General features: G+C 36.0%; 1 protein-coding gene across 5 annotated transcripts in view; it reads left to right on the plus strand.

Annotated features, from left to right (window-relative positions):
* The window catches only part of PPP3CA (protein phosphatase 3 catalytic subunit alpha), a 322,846-nt gene that overhangs the window by 228,400 nt on the left and 76,837 nt on the right, over nt 1–17,609 (plus strand). For all 5 annotated transcript variants that reach the window (XM_045992725.1, XM_045992700.1, XM_045992690.1 and 2 more), the window contains one exon: nt 12,682–12,806. In XM_045992725.1, the coding sequence (XP_045848681.1) occupies nt 12,682–12,806 (125 nt within the window). The remainder of the gene's footprint in view (nt 1–12,681; nt 12,807–17,609) is intronic.

Genomic DNA, 17,609 nt, shown 5'->3' on the forward strand with positions numbered 1-17,609 from the left:
GTGTATGATAGCTGCTACTGCCCTGATTCTGTGCACTAGGCTTAGAGACTTAGAGAAGTAGAGTGACTTACCAGGGCTAAGATAGTCTTTCTCTTGCCCAAATCAAATTCCTTTCATCGCTCCTCTTTGGATGAAGTTCCTCTTTCCTGACTTGGATGAAAACATCCATGTTCTGTGTCCGGTGGTAATCTTACAGCTTCATCTTTTTTCATGACCTCCCTTGACTCCAAATTCACAGATATGCTTTCACTTCCTAAATTAATGCCACACATTCTTCTTCTGAGCAATATTTCCTGCCCATGGCCCAACCATTCTGTCACTAACTGCTCCTAATTATTCAGATTTCAGCTTAAGTACCATATCGTCCGGGAATCTTTACCAAGTTTACCATGCCCATTACATTGTTCATCCATTCATTCATTCATTCATTTGTTCAGCGACTATTTATTGAGGATTCCCTAAGTGCCAGGAGGTATCCTGGCCTCTAAGATTACAACAGTGAACAAAGAAGAATTAAAAAAAAAAAAAAAAGTCTGCCTTTAGAGCTTCTACCCTAGTAATTTTACTTATTTAGTTCATTGTCCTTCTTACATGCTACTTTTATGAGAACATTAGTTATGTCTAAGTTCTGTTATGTTCTTAGGGTCTAGCACCCTAACATTCTTAGGGTCTAACCCAACATTCTTAGGAATGTTGTAGGCATTTACTATTTACAGAATCAGGGCATACATGAGTGACTTCATTTATTATATAATTTTGAATGGTCATAGAGAAGTATAAAAATATCATAGTAGGCCCCTTTGATCTTTTCACATTGCCACCATTGTAGTATCAGACTTCGTTGTCTTGTGACTTAATTATTGTAATAAACTTCTCATTGAAAACCACCTGGCTTTCAATTCTTCCACACCATTGCATTTTCCCTGAGAGTTTCCAGATTTATCTTCTTACCTTACTGGGATTGTTTTCCTTCTTAAAACATCACATGCAAGAATCCAAGGCCCTTCACAATCTAATCTAACTTACCGCCTCTGTTTCACATATACCCTCTGATCAAAACACTTTTTTTTCTTTTTGCTGTCTATTTATCCTTGTTCATTAGCCCATTCTTACCTAAGGATTCCTTCCTCTTATTCTCAATTGATTACAAATTTTTATAAACACTACAGGTCACTTCCCTTTGGTTAAGTCTTCTTTGATAATGTCAACCAACCTTCATTTCCAAATTTCTGATTTTCTGTTAAGCCTTCTATTTCAGTAATAATTGTAAACAAATTTTAAGCAGCAGAATCTAAGCACTTCACCCTTACCCCCAACACAATGCCTACCCATACACACCAAGAAATCATACATGGGAAACTTCAAGTATGAAACATGATAAAAGTAGATCTTACTGTTGTAATGAGTCCTAACACTCCTCATGCACCCTTTTGGCTCTGAAGAACACATTTGCAGCCAATAGATGACCTTAGTCACACTGCTTTTTGCTTGCTCTTATTATTAGCGAGAGAAAGCTCGAAAGTGGTCAGGATGACTTAGCACTACGGAGAGAAAAATGACTTATTCATGAAACAGAAGGAAAGGATCATACTTGCCAGGACAGCCTCTGCACACATTGCAAGCTCTATGTGTTTGGCTTCTTCCTTCTTCCCAGGTAGTATCTGTAGAACAAAGAGAGTACAGTTGATTTCATCTTATCTCTAGTGATTTTATCTTGTCTCTAATTCTGAGATATTTGAAATGTTAAGGAGCCTCTTTGACTAGATCACTCTGCACTGGGTTTTAGCCTTCTACATTTCCGAAGTCTAGAAGCCAGAGAGTGAAGATCATGGTCAAAGGTCAGTGTTTTCTTACTGATGAAAGGTCAGATCATTAGCCCTTTTGCAGTTGGAAGCCACATCTGGTCCTTATTCGTATCTGTAAATCTTATACCCCAAGTACGCTCTGTCTTTCTTAAGGGAATTGATTGTTTTTATATTCCTTTACTATAAAATTACATCTTGGGGCACCTGGGTGGCTCAGTGGGTTAAGCCGCTGCCTTCGACTCAGGTCATGATCTCAGGGTCCTGGGATCGAGTCCCGCATTGGGCTCTCTGCTCAACAGGGAGCCTGCTTCCCTCTCTCTCTCTCTGCCTGCCTCTCTGCCTACTTGTGATCTCTTTCTGTCAAGTAAATAAATAAAATCTTTAAAATAAACAAATAAATAAAAATAAAATTACATCTTATTCTTGAATTATTTTATATTTATATAAACTTGTCTTCCCATCATTGAAAGTGACTATTTTTTAATATTCCATAACACCTATCGCATGGGAGGTATTTCATAACTACCTGTTAATTAAGACTGAAGATAATATCCTAGTTTATAGTTAGCTATTTATTTGGGATTTTGGACAATTTGTCCCTTCTGACATGTGAACTCTCTTGTAAAGTATCAAAACATTACAGGAGAAATCCAGTGTCCTTTTGAAAAATGTAGTTCAATTTGTAACAGGACTAATAACAAAGAGACATAATATTTTAAAATCAGCGTCATATGTATTAAGAACACTTGAAAGTCATATTTAAAATACCTTAAATGAATACAGATGGTAGAAAGAGTTCTGGAGATTTAATAAAGCAGGTTTATAATGAAATGTAACTTAAATTATGTGATTTTATAAAATAAACTTTTCCTTAGTAAAATCAGTTTAATAACTCACCAAACACATTATGAAAATTTTTTGTTTTTCAATTTCTTTATATTTTGTCAAGGGAAAAGAAAAGAGTTGATTGACAAACCTGATTGATCCTTTTAGCATTTCAAATATATAAGAAGCATTCATCATTTTTAATCAATGAAAAATAAACTGAATTTGAAAATTATTATTAATGAATCGCAGTATAAGATGAGTTATTGGCAGTGGTTTTGTTTTCAAAACACCTGCATTAGTTTGCCATGATTCCTTAGTTTATATGCCTTATACAACATGTTAGAGAAACATGATTTTTGCATAATTTAATAGATATTTGTCAAATGGTAAAGAGACATAAGATGTGATTCATGCTCAAATTAGTGACAATATATAAAAGTACAAAATATACAGAGATGTGGATGCTTGACCTAGGCAAGTTTAGGACTGTGACCTCAATTTCTATTCATTGAGATAAAAAAAATTGATGATTTTGTCACTGTGAAATATAATCAGCTCCACAAGAGGAATATTCAATTGAATGGATATTAGTTCTGACATTGAAATATGAAATTAATTATTTAAATTTGAAAATTCTTAAATTGATACCTCCTTTGGATAAACAACACACTCTGATGCTTTCTTAATGTAATTTGAAATTTCAAAATAAAAACATAAAAAACTATATGTGAAGTAATTTTAACTTGACATTTATTTTTAGAGAAACTATATATCCTTCTGACTCTGTTAGAAAGTTTGACTGATGGCAAAGAGGCAATGAAATGATTCACTTATATAAATGTTTATGGGAGAACTAACTCGTAAACCCTATTTCTTGACCATAAGAGAGTGCTCCGAGTTTCAAAATGGAGAGGCAACACTTGGATGCCAGGAAGCCAACACTTTTCAATACCATTTTGGATGCATCTGCTTTCTCAAGTACATGCTTAAGTTTTTGAGACCAAATTCCAAGCCTTTCGTTTCTTTATTGTCCCAATATATTCTAGCATAAATAAGAAATCGTCAATCTTTGGGGGCGTTCTTATTCATCCTTTTAATACAGTTTATTTAGCAAATACTACACCTTTCAATGGTTTGCTTGTTTTTTCAGGTATTTCTTAAAGATTTTTTTTAAAATGTTTTATTTGAGAGAGAGAGAGCGAGCATGGTGGGGTTGGTGAGTAGAGAGAGAGAAGCAGGCTCCCTTAGCAGGGAGCCTGACATGGTGCTTGATCCCAGGGCTCTGGGATCATGACCTGAACTGGATCAAGGCAGACACTTTAACCAGCTGAGCCATGCAGGCGCCCCTGTTGTTTCACATATTTAACCGAATAAATTCTGGAATATCTGAATGAAAGACAAATGGGGGATTGACAGATTAAGGAAAACTAGTTAGAATTAAAAAATAGGCTCATTGCCTTGTCAGAATTATTTTCCAGAGAATACTTTTTCTTAGCTAATTTTCAAATGAATGTGTTCTAGCATGTCACATTCATCTATTTTTAATAATTGGTCAATTAAAAATTAAAAATTCCATTTCCAAATATACCTCATATGACAAGTAAGAGTACATATTTTTACTAAAGAAATTTAATCCTTCTTTCTATTAAGTCATTTAAGTATTATCTTTTAGGAATAGCACTTACTAGCTTTGTTCCCTTACTAGTAGAGCTGCCTACTTGAAATTCAGTGCTATATAAAAACTCCTTTACCGATAAGCCCACTGGCTATAATTGCCAATTTAATGATGAATATGGGGACTTTAGAATTAAATATCACTAGCTTGCTTTCCTTGAGTTTTTAAAATATTAGAAACAAAATCTTTTAAATTGTCCAAACTTGAGGAGGATCATAATAAATGACTCATTTATTCACCACCTACAAGATTTTTCTTAATTGAATTTTCCAGAATTCTAAGAAGAGTTGTTTTGTTTTATTTTGTTTTTGATCCATTTGGTGCAATACCTTATATACCTTCTATTTACTATGTCACTTCCAGCTTAATTTAAAACATTGCTGCCATTACACAGCCATAAAACAGAGTGGTCTTGTAAATGAGCTTTGCTACAAAGGAAACTGAGGCTAACTAGAAACTCACCATGGTGCTATTACCCCCTGAAAGATTGGTAATATCAGTAAAGCTGTTTGGTGATATTTCCACTCTTAGAAAATGGCAGTGTGGAGCACGAGACCAAGTCTCTTTGACTTCAGCCTCAGTAGCTTTCAATATATGATAGCATAGATTTGGATAAAAAGTGGAAAAAAAGAACAATTTTTGTATGTTTTATTTATGGCTAGGTTGAGTACAGTTACTTAGATCATCTAGCTAAATCTGGCAAAACATTCATGATATTTCTTAGGCAGACGCCATCTGGAATAGCTACCATGACTATTTAGTGTTGTGTCTGTACAGTCCATGGACCCCAGCCTGCTAAGCTTTTTTTCTCCCTTATATTATTTTATTTAATTAAAGAAAACATATCGAGTAAGGTCTCATGTGAAACCTCCTACAGAATGAGGCATCTGAGGCCTCTTAGAAAGATTAAGTAGCTTGTCCTAGTCAGACGGATGTCGTGTTTTTACAAAACAAAATGGTGAAAGCCTAAGGAAAAGCAGTTTAAACAAGAGTAGAGTGTGAATGTATATGGAAAGGGGAAGGTTAGAAAAGCAAATTGGAAGAATCTACATATTCAATAGGTAGTAAAGCTGAAGATGATAATTAACTAAGATAGCCGTAGTTCATCCACTGCGGTCCATCAGGACGAATACGCATACAAACCAAAAAACTAACAAGAAGCAATTACACAACCAGGCAGTCTAGCTTCGCGTCTGTGTACTTAACCATTGCACTCTGCTGCCTCTTCTCATGGATGAAATACCACATCTAAAAGAGTACTGTGACCACAGCAACCAAATAGTTAAAACAACAACAACAACAACAAAACAAAAACCTCCAGAAATACACAGATGGGAACACTACTAAGGCATAGATCTCTAACCCCCAGATCTGGTTATAGTAATGAAAGCCTATGTTTCAGGCCTGGAAGGAGTTCACTGGGTTCTGAAATCTGGGGTCAGTATTTCAAAAACTGAAGAGAACAATCATTCATTTACTAATAGTATTTCTAAGTATGTAAATCATCAAATTTATTTATATTTGACTGAAGTCACATCAACAAATAGTGTTCATCCAGTACTCTTGATTGCAGATGACAATCAAGGGCTTGGTGAACTACATAATATAAATAAATCCATGTATCACAGAACCAACCAATAGTTTCCAGATCTGACCAAACTTGGACACATGAACAGAGTGATGACCAAATTTAATTAAATAATCCTGTAAGTACTATACATACTTATAATTGCTATTAGTCATTAGTATCACAGTCATGACCATGAGTTATATAATAATAATTATGCATTTTGTTATAAGCTGGATTGATGCTGAAGTGGAAAAATAGTGATAATAGTTAAAATAAATACATTCCTGTTTAATAAATTAAATTCTTACAGTAAACAAAATCTTGTAAAGCATTCAACCCAGGAAGGAAAAAAAATCAAACAATAATTTTGATGGTGAGAACACTCATTTTTAGGACCAAAAACCGCATAAATTTCAGTAATTTATTTTTCTATTGATTGGAATACACTGTATACATATATTATGGTGTTGTACCCATAGTACAACCAAACATATTGTTTGGTTCTTCTATAACATAGTTTAAAAATGTTGACTATTCTAGTTTCTTTCCATCGGATTATCATTATCAACTGAGATTTGGGGATTTAGGGGGTTTAGTACTGTACTGTTACTATTAGAATCCATAATATATTTTCCTTTTTTTTTTTTCAGTTGTCCTGTTATATTTCTCATTGTCACTGGCGAACAGGGAGTTTATTTATCTTCATAGAACAGCATCATAAATATAAAGTGTTTGAAATCATTGCTACTAATCTGCAGTGATGCTATCATTGTTCTGTAATTTCATAGCTTTTTTTTTTTTTCTTTTAAAATTATTGAAATTTCATGGGGTGCCTGGGTGGCTCAGACGGATAAGTGTCTGTCTTAGGCTCAGGTCATGATCTCAAGGTCCTGGGATCAAGCCCCATGTTGGTTGAGCTCCCTGCTCAGCAGGGAGCCTGCTTCTCCCTCTCCCTCTGCCTATTCCCTCTGCTTGTTCTCTCTCAAATAAATAAATAAAATCTTAAAAAAAAAAATTATTGAAATTCAGTATTTAGCAAATATTGATTTGGAGATTTTTCATTACTGTTTTGTACTATCAAAACCAGAGTGACCTGGTTAAGAATTCATATTTTGTGTTTTATAAAATACCCAAGGCTTGTTAAACATTTGACATATAATATTTGCAATGTGGAAAATATTAATTATATTGAAGTACACATCTTTAGTGGATTAGACTCCCTTATTTTTTCTTGGTTAGTTTATTTTACAGTTGCAGATTTTTAGAAGTAAGTGAATGCCATAATAAAACTCACTTTTATCTCATTAATTGCCGATTTCAGAAGTTTAACATTCTGCTAATAAACTACACATATTCATGCCGGCTGATTTGTACTGGAATTTACCATTCAGGAAGGTTTACCTAAAGCTGGATTATCAGCAGGAGGAAGCAAATATGTACTAGTGGTATCCACTGTCTTTAACCTAGAGCGCAATCTCTACAAGTAAGACCTTTCTCTGCAAAATTATAAATTTTGGAAAAGAATAAGTTGTAGCTGACAGAAGATTCAAAAATCAAGCCAATAAGTTTCAAAGATTAATCCCCTCATGCTGAGAATTCAGCATGTTAGTTCTTTAACATTAGAAATGTTATTGTCTTGGGAGAATGTGGCTCTTACAGAAAAAAATACTGGGTTGAGGTCAATGAAGCAAAAAGGACAGTGGAAATCTAATGGTGAAAATCGCTGGGCGATTCAGTAACATCTTTTCTAAAAGAAAAATTACAAACTGTTAGTTCAGTATGAACTAGAAAAACTTGTATATTCTACTTCATGCAGGTCTTCCAAGATGATAAAAGCCAGCATTTTGGAGAAGCTAAAAGGTCTTTATAGAAAAATAGCGACTCAAGAATCCAAAGCACTTGACTTCTAAATCATGGTATCGATGCCATTTTGAAATGCTGGTCCATTAAAAATCTACTTTTCCCCTGTAATTTATCGTTTGAAGTTTTGTTTTATTTTGTTTGATCTGTTTGTCTGTCTTTAGCAACTCACTGCTCTGTCTACAAGCCTTCTAATTTGTTAAGCTTTCTTTAACCTAGAATGCTATGACATTATAGAGGTTTTGCTTAGTGTTAGTAGGAAATTGACCTAATGATGTTTTTTATTTTTTTGTGTGTGTAAGCAAGAAAACAGGACCAAATGTGTGAGTGTTAGCACTAATTCAAAACTATTTTAAGTAGTTTTACATGAAAGTATATGTTTTATATTATATTTGTTAATATGACTCCTATTCAGGGTGATAGTTTTTGTCAAAGTCCTTTTCAGACTATCAACTGTATAGCAGTTACAGTGGGCCCTCATCCTTCTATATTCAGTACTGTCTGCTATTTACATTATTTATTTATTTTTTGTTTACATTTGTTAATGTCGTAATTTAATTGCCAATGTGAACTTAGAAACAATGGAATTCTTTGGAAAAATAATTAAATTATAATATGGCCATACTTATTTGCTGATTCACTAAATTAATTATGACATGCATACCTAATTGTATGATTAATATGCATGTGGTTCTTGTACTGAACACTCATCTCTTTTAAATAGAGTTACCAGCTTGTCTCTAGTTGGGAGATGCAAGGCAGGGGCTTGGTCATGATTGTGATTATCTTTCCAGCTTGTCCTTCCTCTGCCTGAGATTATTTTCTCAAGAGCCTGTTTGTCCTCCATATGCTGGCCATTATCTCTTCTCCTTAGCAGTGTGCTGGTTTTAGGAACTCTTAGACTTGCGCTGTGACTGACTCATTGTCCAGTTTGTAGATTACAAGAACATATCCGGCTGACTACAAAGAGTCCCTTGTTACTGCCCAAGCTGTTTATTCTTCTTTCACTTTAGCACTACTTTGCTGTAATATACAGTGAGCAAAGTCTTGAACTTCTTTAATGACTTCCTAACTGCTACGCTGACCACTAATCTCCAAATGATTCCTCCTTTGTGGTGGGTGGTTTTACACATGTACATACACACACACATAACACACACAGACACACATTGATATTTATGTTTATATGTACTTGAACCTCCCTCTGAGGCTGTGATTCTAAAGCTTAATAACTAATCCAGTAATGATATTAGAAATAAAAGCTATTCCTTTCCTTAAGAAATAAAGACATATCCTTTCTGTATTTTTTTTTTTTTTTTTTTTTTTTTCAGTTTCCCACTTCAAAATTCCGTACTCTCCTTCAGGAGATTTAGATCAGAAGTTGGTACCACTCATGTGTGAGAATCATTTCCAATGAAGTTTTATGTGTGGTGGACTGAGAATCATTGTGGGCAGGGAAGCAATATTAAAAGGCAGTTACTTAAAAGTAATTGTTCATTTAGGTATTACTTAGCATGTGATTGTTTTTGGCATAATCTGTGTATTTTCTGATAGCAGAAGAGAAAAAAGTAATAAATATGGTAGCATGACAGGATGTTGGTCACTCTTGTACCATTTTGTTGTACTGAGAATATTAGAATAGCCGCATTCAAACTCACTTAGTCAGCCCACTTAGGGAAAGAACCAAGAAAATAATGACACCTTCTCACCAAACAGACTGAACTGCTTAGTATTACTGAGAGGTATAAAAACTAATGGAGTTCTTACTTCTCCAGTATAAAAACAAAAGTAGGACCACAGCTCATAAGGAAAATAACTATCAGGTTGTGGCACACAGGTTACTCATGGATATAGGTATCGGTGGTCCAGAAAAACAAATCCTTATGTTTTATTTCATTATCTTTGATATGTTCATCTTATTAGTGCCATAACTCTCTACATTTCTGGTGGAAATATGTACAATTCTCCTAATAATCTACTGAAGACATAATATATATTTTTGGGGAAATGTTTAGCCAAGTGTAAGGATATTTTCATAGAAAGTGGGAATGCTTTTATTAACAGTATTGTTTCTTTAGTTTTGGAGCCTTTTCAATCTGACAGGCCTTTCAGTGCCGGCCCTTAGTTGAGTAATCCATCCAATAGCAATGTTCAGTTGGGGATGAGAAGCAAATAATGAGAGCTAGGGAAATATGGGAAACAGGGCTATGTCGCTGAAGAAAGAGCTTGCCTTGAAGGTTTAACAGAATTGTCAAAGCCTGGTTGTTTGGCAGTGCTGTTAAAACCAAATGATTTTGAAGATGAAAGGACCTAGCCTGGTTGAGAATTGGAGACTGAGCAAATAAGAAGACAGCTTGCCTTGTTCGCTTGCATTTTATACTGCTCAGATATGCGCAAGAGGTTGGAAGGTGGGAGCCACAGCAACAGAGAGAGGGAAAGCTACCTGGCTATACCTCTCACTTACCATCACAAAGAGGTAACTTTCCCTCTGTGTGGTGCCATGGTCCCCACCCACTATCCTCTTGGGTGTGGCAATCTCTTTCATCCTGAAGTTTGGTATCAAAATAGTGAATGTTCCCAGCTATTTGGGATAAATCATTTATCTTAAAACCGAAGTGCACAAGGCATAAGCAATAGCTACATTCAAAAGCCTAAAGAAGTAGTTTTGTTCTTTGTTATCAGTTTTCTTAGCTTCATCTCTTTCTCCTAGATTTGATTAAACAATCCCTTCAATATTATCCTTTCACAAATAGGAACTCCTACTTTCACACCAACCTGGAATTAACTTTGAAAGAAGTTGCCTTTCAAACGTGTGTCTCCTGCACATACAATCCCTATGAGCGGAGAGAACCACACAAGCTTGCAGGATGGGGACTGCGGTGGGCCCACAGAGGCTGAAAACTGCAGGTCTGTTTAGTCTTACTGACTAGATAAGACTTATCGAAGAGCTGGTTGTAAATCTGCATCTCTGGAGATTCCAGTTCAAAGTCCAGGGATCTAGTTTCCAATCCTTCCCCCTGTGTTTCTGGTGTAGAACCAGGCAAGGGAACCACCCTCGGATGCTTGGAGGTCCCACCTTCTGACCCAGTCTTGCTGCAGACAGTGTGGGAAGTTGTGACTCAAAGGCTTAAAACAAGCATCTCAGACAAGTTGAAGGCTTTTGGCTTGCACCAGAGCACGCCCTACAGACTTGTCATCCAACTCTATCAATCCCAAAGGCATCTCAAAATCCCTGACTTCTTAGTTAACGGTTTTCCAAATTAAGCAGAGTGCAGGGCCCGCAGAAGAATCCTCAGGTAGCACAGATTTTTCATGAACCTATTGGTTGGGAGGTGGTGTTCTTAGTATTGGGGATACAGCAACCAAGACTGACCAGTTATACAACCTCACAGAGGTTATATTTCAATGGGAAAGATCAGGGAAGAAATGGCATGCAAATTAATAAGCTAGACAATTCCTGATAGTGTTAAGGATTTTGAAGAAAGTAAATTAATGGGATGAGGAATGATTTTGGAGAGAGGCAACTCCTTTACAAAGAGTGCTCAAGAAAGAACCCTCTGACCTGTGACTGGTGGGTGAAAAGGCGTCAACCTGTGGAAATCCAAGGAAGAAAGAAACTTGGATTATTTAAGATATCGAAGACCCACATCTAGCGAACAAGAGGAGGAGAAGGGGAAGGAGATGGAGGTGGACTAAAATGGTTTTATCTTAAATTGATTGCAGAATAGAATGGGTTAAGATGGCACGCTTTAGCCTCCTATTTGTTGATATATTCATTCCATGAACCTCTTAGTGTTCAAGAAAAAACCATATCATGTTCATCATTTAAACATAAAATTATTTTAAAATATTAAATACATATACATAGGTAAAACATATAAAATAGCAAAGATATTATAAATGATGGTTGGCAGCAAAAGCTTTGAATTAGGTAAATCTGAATTTAAATCCTGGATCATCCATAGAGAAGAGTGATCTTGCTTAGCCCCATAACCTGTCTTAGCTACACCATTTCCTCATCTGTATAATGGAGATTATATATATATATATATATATATATATATATATATACTTAAGGCTTTGTATATAAGTATATATATATATATATACTTAAGGCTTTGAAAGTAGTAAAGGAAATGTTAAGTACTGAATAAGTGGTTTCTAAAAAGAGAGGCTATGTCATTCTCTCAAGAATTTTGGTTTTAAAAGAGAAGGTGAGAAAGTTAGGAAATACTATTTCCCACTGATATTTGGTACTTTACAAGTTTTGATTTTTTTTTAATTTAAAAAAATGATGACTTAATTTTAAAATGATGATTTTTTTGGTCATTTTAACATCTGATATTAGAGTACATCTTATAAAAATGTTCTTTTATCATTTAAATTTAAATTGGAGGGTTTTTTTTTCTTGGTGGTACATAAACTAATGATTTGTTTTATAATTGATGGCATTTTAGAGTCAATGAAATACAGTTTTTATGATACATATTAACTTTCTTTTTCTCCAGGAGGTAATAAAATGTAGTATTTATTCAGACCTCAGTTATATAGAGATAATTCCAAATTTCTGAACCTCTCTTTGCCTTATCTCTTCTCTGCAAAGGGAAAATTCATCCCATGACCTTGTGGTATTAAATCAGAAATTATGCATAAATTTCTTAGGACGGGGTATGGTGATGCGTTATCGAATGCAGCAATACTATTCATTATTATTATTATATTTACTTTCACAGTTAATCTGTGAATTGGTGGATTTGGATCCTATGGCCAGGTCTGCCATTAATTAACATTGAAATCTCTGTCTCCCTTATCCTATTTTGCAAAAGAGTGTTTCAGCTAAGATGAACTCTACATTCCTTCTGCCTCTTTAAGATTTTGTAATTTTTAAATCTAATTGAGAATCATAATGTGACCATAAAATGAATTTTCTTTGTTTCTTTCAGTTTGTGGGGACATCCATGGACAATTCTTTGACTTGATGAAGCTTTTTGAAGTGGGGGGATCTCCTGCCAACACTCGCTACCTCTTCTTAGGGGACTATGTTGACAGAGGGTACTTCAGTATCGAAGTAAGTCTGTATCATTTCTTAGCTATTTGGGAATGAATCAACAATATCTTGGCAAACCACAGGAGGTAAATGTTATTGTCTTAAGGAAATTCCTAGTCTATAATAGAAATTTAATACACTCAGTTATTGAGATGCTATGTATTCTATATTCGGTTGATTCCCATATGCTTTTTAATGCATAGAGATCCCAAGGAAATGGCTATTATTAAGACTTTGCCTTTTATACCTTTTCTATATTTGCAACTTTGCAAAAATTGCATCATATTTTACATTAGATAATACTTTTTCCTATTGACAGAACTAAACTACGTTTATTAAATAAGCAGGAATGTGTTTGTATGATTATACCTTATAATTGTGAGACAATAACTTATCTTTGTAATTTGATAACCATGTACATGTGTGTCTATGTCTGTGTCCATGTTTTTGTATGTGAGTATGTATGAGTACACTTACAGCTGCTATATTTTGTCCTTTTTGGCATCTGTCATCTAACTAGGGTAATTTGTCAAACTCATTAATTAAAACAAAACAGATAATTTTTAAGTAGAGGTTCTTCCTCAACCTCCCACCTGCATCTGCTTCAGGTAAATAGAAATTACATTCAAAATAAAGGCAAAGATCTCACTTTATTCACTTGTTTGTTTTTCCTGGTGCTTACCATGGTATCTCAAACATAGAAAGGGTTCATTAGATATTTATTGAAAGAAATGATTGGATGGGATGCCTGGGTGGTTCAGTTGGTTGGGTTTCTGACTCTAGATTTCAGCTCGGGCCATGATCTCAGGGTTCCGGGATGAAGGCCTGCATCAGGCTCTGTACAGGGAGCTTGCTTGAGGATTCTCTTTCTCCCTCTGCTCCACCCTCCACTCCCCACTTGTGTACATGCATGCGCTCTCTGTGTCTCTCTCTCTTTAATAAATAAATCTTAAAAAAAAAAAGAAATGATTTGAATAAGAATGATTGTTAAAGAAGCAGAGCTCATGCTATAGTACCTGACATTATTATATGCACTCTCAGAAAAAAAAGCATTTAAAAGGAAAAAAATATTCTTTTTTAAATTATTTATTTTTTTAAATTGTTTTCAGTGTTCTAGAATTCATTGTTTATGTACCACATCCAGTGCTCCATGCAGTATGTGCCCTCCATATATTCTTAATTAAGAGAGAAATCAACTTTATAAAAGTCTCACACCAACATCATATATTCATAATAATCATGTAAAAAAGAGACTAGGTTTTTAAATTTTCATCATAATATTTTATTTACTATAGGAATATTTTATGTTGAAGAACATACCTCTCTTAAACAGCTTTTGTTTTTAAAACTATCATACCAATTTTATATTTTTGGTTGTTCAATTTACCTTCAGTAATTGAGTCTATATACATAGAGAGAGAAGCTATAGTCATTGGCTATATATATTAAAATATATTTAATAGTTTCACCAAATATTAAGCCTTTGTGTATTTGAGAACCATACACTTCTTAATTACTCATGATGATGAGGGAAGGAGGGATGGTTTCGGTATATAAAAACAAAAGGAGAAAGTAAATCTTTGATATTTCTTCCATTTGGTAAACATGTACTGTATTATTAAACACATGAAATGTATATGCACTATGATCAGCACTATAGAGAATTTGAAGAAATGGGTAGCCTTGCTCTCTAGAAAACTAAATCTATGTGGGAAAATATGACTATAAAAAGTTATATAGAATCAAAAGCCTAGACTAGGGGGCGCCTGGGTGGCTCAGTGGGTTGAGCCGCTGCCTTCGGCTCGGGTCATGATCTCAGGGTCCTGGGATCGGGCCCTGCGTCGGGCTCTCTGCTCGGCGACGAGCCTGCTTCTCTCTCTCTCTCTCTGCCTGCCTGTCTACTTGTGATCTCTCTCTCTGTCAAATGAATAGGTAGAGTCTTTAAAAAAAAAAAAAAAAAAAAAAGCCTAGACTAGGTGGTCGTCCAGGATTCAATGATTTGAATTATTAAAACCTTGTGATAAAAGAAGTACGGAAAATGATTGCCATTACAGTATAGGAAAGTGGAACAATTCTGAGAGCAGACATGACTGAGGAAGACTAAATCAAAAGAGGGAGACCAGCTAGGAAGGAAACTGAAATAAGAAAAGTACAGGGGAAAAAATTAGTAAATTCCCCAGATGTCATTCATGTGCTAACTCGACCAACTTAGTAGGGAAGGACGATTGAATAGAAATTTTCTAAGACCTTTATATCACATTAGGACTGGAATCTGCCAAGAGAAAATAACGACCTGAGAAATGGTGGTTTGAACAAGATAGAAGTTTATTTCTCTCTCCAGTAGAAGCTCACAGATGGGACTGCCCATGTGGTATGTCCCAGCATGGTGCCAGGGTCCAGGTTCTTTCTGCCTTGTTGCTCTGATAGGCATGGGATGCATGGGCTCATTCCAAAGACTGCCTTGTGACCCAAGACAACTACACCAGCTTCAGCCATCATGTCCCATGTTGCATTCAGCTAGAAGGAAAAGGAAAAAGAGAAGGACATGTCTTCTCATTTATGCATATTTCTTAGAAGTGGTACCATTACTTCACCTTGCATCCCATAGACCAGAACTTGTTGCTATGGCCAGAGGTGATTTTCAATATGCGGCCAGGTTGGTAAGAGACTACAATAAGCAGAAAACAGAAATGGGTGTAAAATGTTTCTACTACTTCTCTTAAGTTACAACTCTGTGGAATCTGCGTAAATACTTTCAAAAATTATTTGAGTGACTCTTAAATTCATCTTATTCTTTTAACATGCAAAGTTCTCCTATTGTAAGGTTCCAAGAGTGAACGAAATAAATATTCTACTTTCCTTGAAGCTCACCTTCTTAGGGAAAGCCCAAGATTATCCTGTTGAGAATGATTATCTTTATTGGCCAAACGATGGAGTGCTATGTTGGAAAATCTTTTTAATAGCATATTTGCGATTTTGAACTACTTAATTGCCATCTTCTCAATCTAATCAAAGAAATAACACCGTTCCCTATTAGTTTACTAGTAAAAAGGAACTACTAAATCATGTGTCCCTTGAGGAACAGTTGACACATTTGGACCCCGTCTTTGTCTCACCAGCTCCTTCTTTGGATAATATTATTTCTTAATCTGGTTGGTGTTTATTTACCTTTGAATTTTTTTTTAAATTTATTTGCTACAGAGAGAGAGAGAGATCACAAGTAGGCAGAGAGACAGGGGGAAGCAGGCTCCCTGCTGAGCAGAGAGCCCGATGCGGGGCTCGATCCCAGGACCCTGAGATCATGACCTGAGCCGAAGGCAGAGGCTTAACCCACTGAGCCACCCAGGTGCCCCTTTACCTTTGAAATTTTAGTCTGAGAGTTGAGGCTTCTGATGCTCTAGCCTCAAATTACTTGAAATTTCCTTAACTCTCCCTAATTAGGAGCTTTTTAGAGCTCTGTTTCCTTAAATTAAAGAACTCAAGAAGCAATAATCACTAACTTACTCTTCAGCAGATTTCTTTTGAGTCTACAATTTATTTAGACACTTGAACTATAGAATTTGCAATTTCGTGTGTCGTGGGCACCTTTTGGAATTCAAAGGATCAGAGATTGAACCCCGATGTTGGTGACATAGCAAATGTATCAGGACATTTGGAAGTTCTGAGATGCATATTCCAGAGTTCCCATCTTCACAAACAGCTCTTTAATTAAACTCTAAGTATCTGAGAGTATAGCTCCAGGGACTTGCCACACGCATACAGAAATAACAAAAATGTGAAGGCCTCCTCCATGAAAAGGATCCATTTTGATTAGACTGTGACCTTTGAGGGGCTTTGGGATGGCTCAGTGATATCATCATGTTTAAAATAGAACAGATATTTCTATAAAATATATTTACCGAGGATACTTTGGGGCTCTTAATGGTGGATTAAGGAAGCTGACATTGTTTGCATGCCGAAATGCTATCGTTGGGCTGGGATACATGATCTCCTTTATTCCTCACAGTTCTGCAAGGAACGTGCAAATGTCTTCGTTCTGTGCGGGTGAAAACCAGAGCTCAGAGAGAGTTGCATGCACGGTAAATGACAGTGCTGGGCTTCGAAGTCTGTGCTTTTCCCACTCCATCCCATGCCTTGGCCACATTCACGAGGCGAGCCACTAAAAATGTACACATCAGTGTTGCAGAAACTGATCCACACTTTTATATCCACTCACACATGTGCAAACATGCACACGTGGCCCTCTCCTCCACCTCTTCAGTCTGAAGGTCCAGCATGGAATACAGAGTATTCTGTTTGAGTAAGACACTGTCAGTTTACGAGAGTTCCTAAAATCAGAGCTCCCCTTTCTGGCGTGGACTATCCTAACAGCTTTCAAAAGGTTCTTGATTCCTCTCAATAATTCAGGGCTCCCCGGCAGGTATTCTTTGGCTCTCCTCTGGGCAAAGAGGAGCCACTTATGTTTAATTTTACCAAATCAGCTTTGAAGAGTAGGTTCATACAGTCTCTGCCGGGTAGTATTTCCAGGCAGTAGGTAATGTGCTGTGGGCAGGACATGGAGTTTGTTTTCTGCACCCCGCCCCACCCCTTCCCACCACCTTCTCTTTCTGCCAAGATTAGAAATCACTCCCCACAATGTTAGCCCAACTAAAACAAGCGGGCTTTTGAGTAGTGATGAAAGAGGTAATTTTGTTTGGAGTAATAATTTGTCTCACACCAAATACCATCCTCTTTCTGATGATGGCATTAGGCTACCTAATCTCTTTGATCAAGCATAGTGTCTGCGGAGGTCCGTGTCTGAGTGTGTTCCTCTGAGAATGCAGA

This window comes from Meles meles, chromosome 2 (genome assembly GCF_922984935.1).
Source record: "Meles meles chromosome 2, mMelMel3.1 paternal haplotype, whole genome shotgun sequence".
NCBI classification, from domain to species: domain Eukaryota; kingdom Metazoa; phylum Chordata; class Mammalia; order Carnivora; family Mustelidae; genus Meles; species Meles meles.